At 44.7% G+C, this 1,050-nt stretch overlaps 1 protein-coding gene across 1 annotated transcript; it reads left to right on the forward strand.

The window, feature by feature from the left end:
- Positions 1 to 226: 226 nt before the first annotated feature.
- Positions 227 to 602, forward strand: Pmar_PMAR021610 (hypothetical protein; the record flags this gene model as incomplete). Its single annotated transcript, XM_002783035.1, has 1 exon — positions 227 to 602. A coding segment is annotated over one exon (376 nt), but the record flags the coding sequence as incomplete, so codon positions are not given.
- Positions 603 to 1,050: the final 448 nt, after the last annotated feature.

Raw genomic sequence — 1,050 nt, forward strand, 5'->3', positions numbered from 1 at the left:
GGATCCTTCTAAGGAATACACGGGAGTCACCTTTGATCAAGACTCGAATATTCTATATGTTACTGAGAAGGCTACTGGGCGGATTGCTCGGTTCATAGGTCAGGGGGGAGTGTGGACTCCAATTGACCCCTTGAATGGTTCGGATGTTCTCATCGAGCCCACTATTTTGCGCTTCGCACTCGGTAAACTTTACGTTAGAGTGAATGGTGGCGTTGCCTATGCTACAATGGACGGGTCTGTGAATCCTCAGTGGTCTTTCGTTCCACTGGATATTCAAGGTGACCAGAGCTTCACTGCTGCTCCAGACGGTTTCCTCTACTACCGTAAGGCTATCGACTCCGTCTATCGTCTTCCATTGGATAATCTGATCGGCGCGGGTGAACTTTACGCTGGTGGATGCGGCTGTGGTCTGGCGCCAAATCAAGTGTGTACCTCGGGCAACGGCAATCTCGTGAACTTCAATCCCACTGGTGGCGTTGTCATGCAAGACTACTCCGAAGGACCTGACTTCCGCTTTCTTAACTGGTGTGGAGATTTCTGCACTTCTACTACGACTAGTGGTCCCTCGACCAGTATCACTCCAACCCGTGGTCCTCGAACAAGTACAACTTCAACAACCCGTGGGCCTGTGTTCACTACCACAACTCCTGGTTCTCTGACCACTAGCACTACGAGTGGTGGCCATGTGACTAGTTGTTGTTGTTGTTGTTGTTGGGTGCCCTTTTGCCGACCGCGCTGAGCGCAGTATACGGCCTTGGCGGCACACAGGCTGCGGGGCCTGTAGATAGTTCGTCCCCGTGGTGAACCCCTTCCGGCTGAGGCTCTGCCAATGGTAATTAATTAGGTGTAGAGGGAAAATAAAACGGTACAAGAAATAGAAGAATAGTAGAGGCAAATAATACGAAATTATACATTTTTTTTTTTTTTTCTTTTTTTTTTTTTTTTTTTTCTCTTTTTTTTTTTTTTTTTTTTTTTTTCCTTTTTTTTTTTTTTTTTTTTTCTTTTTTTTTTTTTTTTTTTTCTTTTTTTTTTCTTTTTTTTTTTTTTTTT

This window comes from Perkinsus marinus (assembly GCF_000006405.1).
Source record: "Perkinsus marinus ATCC 50983 genomic scaffold scf_1104296937684, whole genome shotgun sequence".
NCBI classification, from domain to species: Eukaryota; Perkinsozoa; order Perkinsida; family Perkinsidae; genus Perkinsus; species Perkinsus marinus.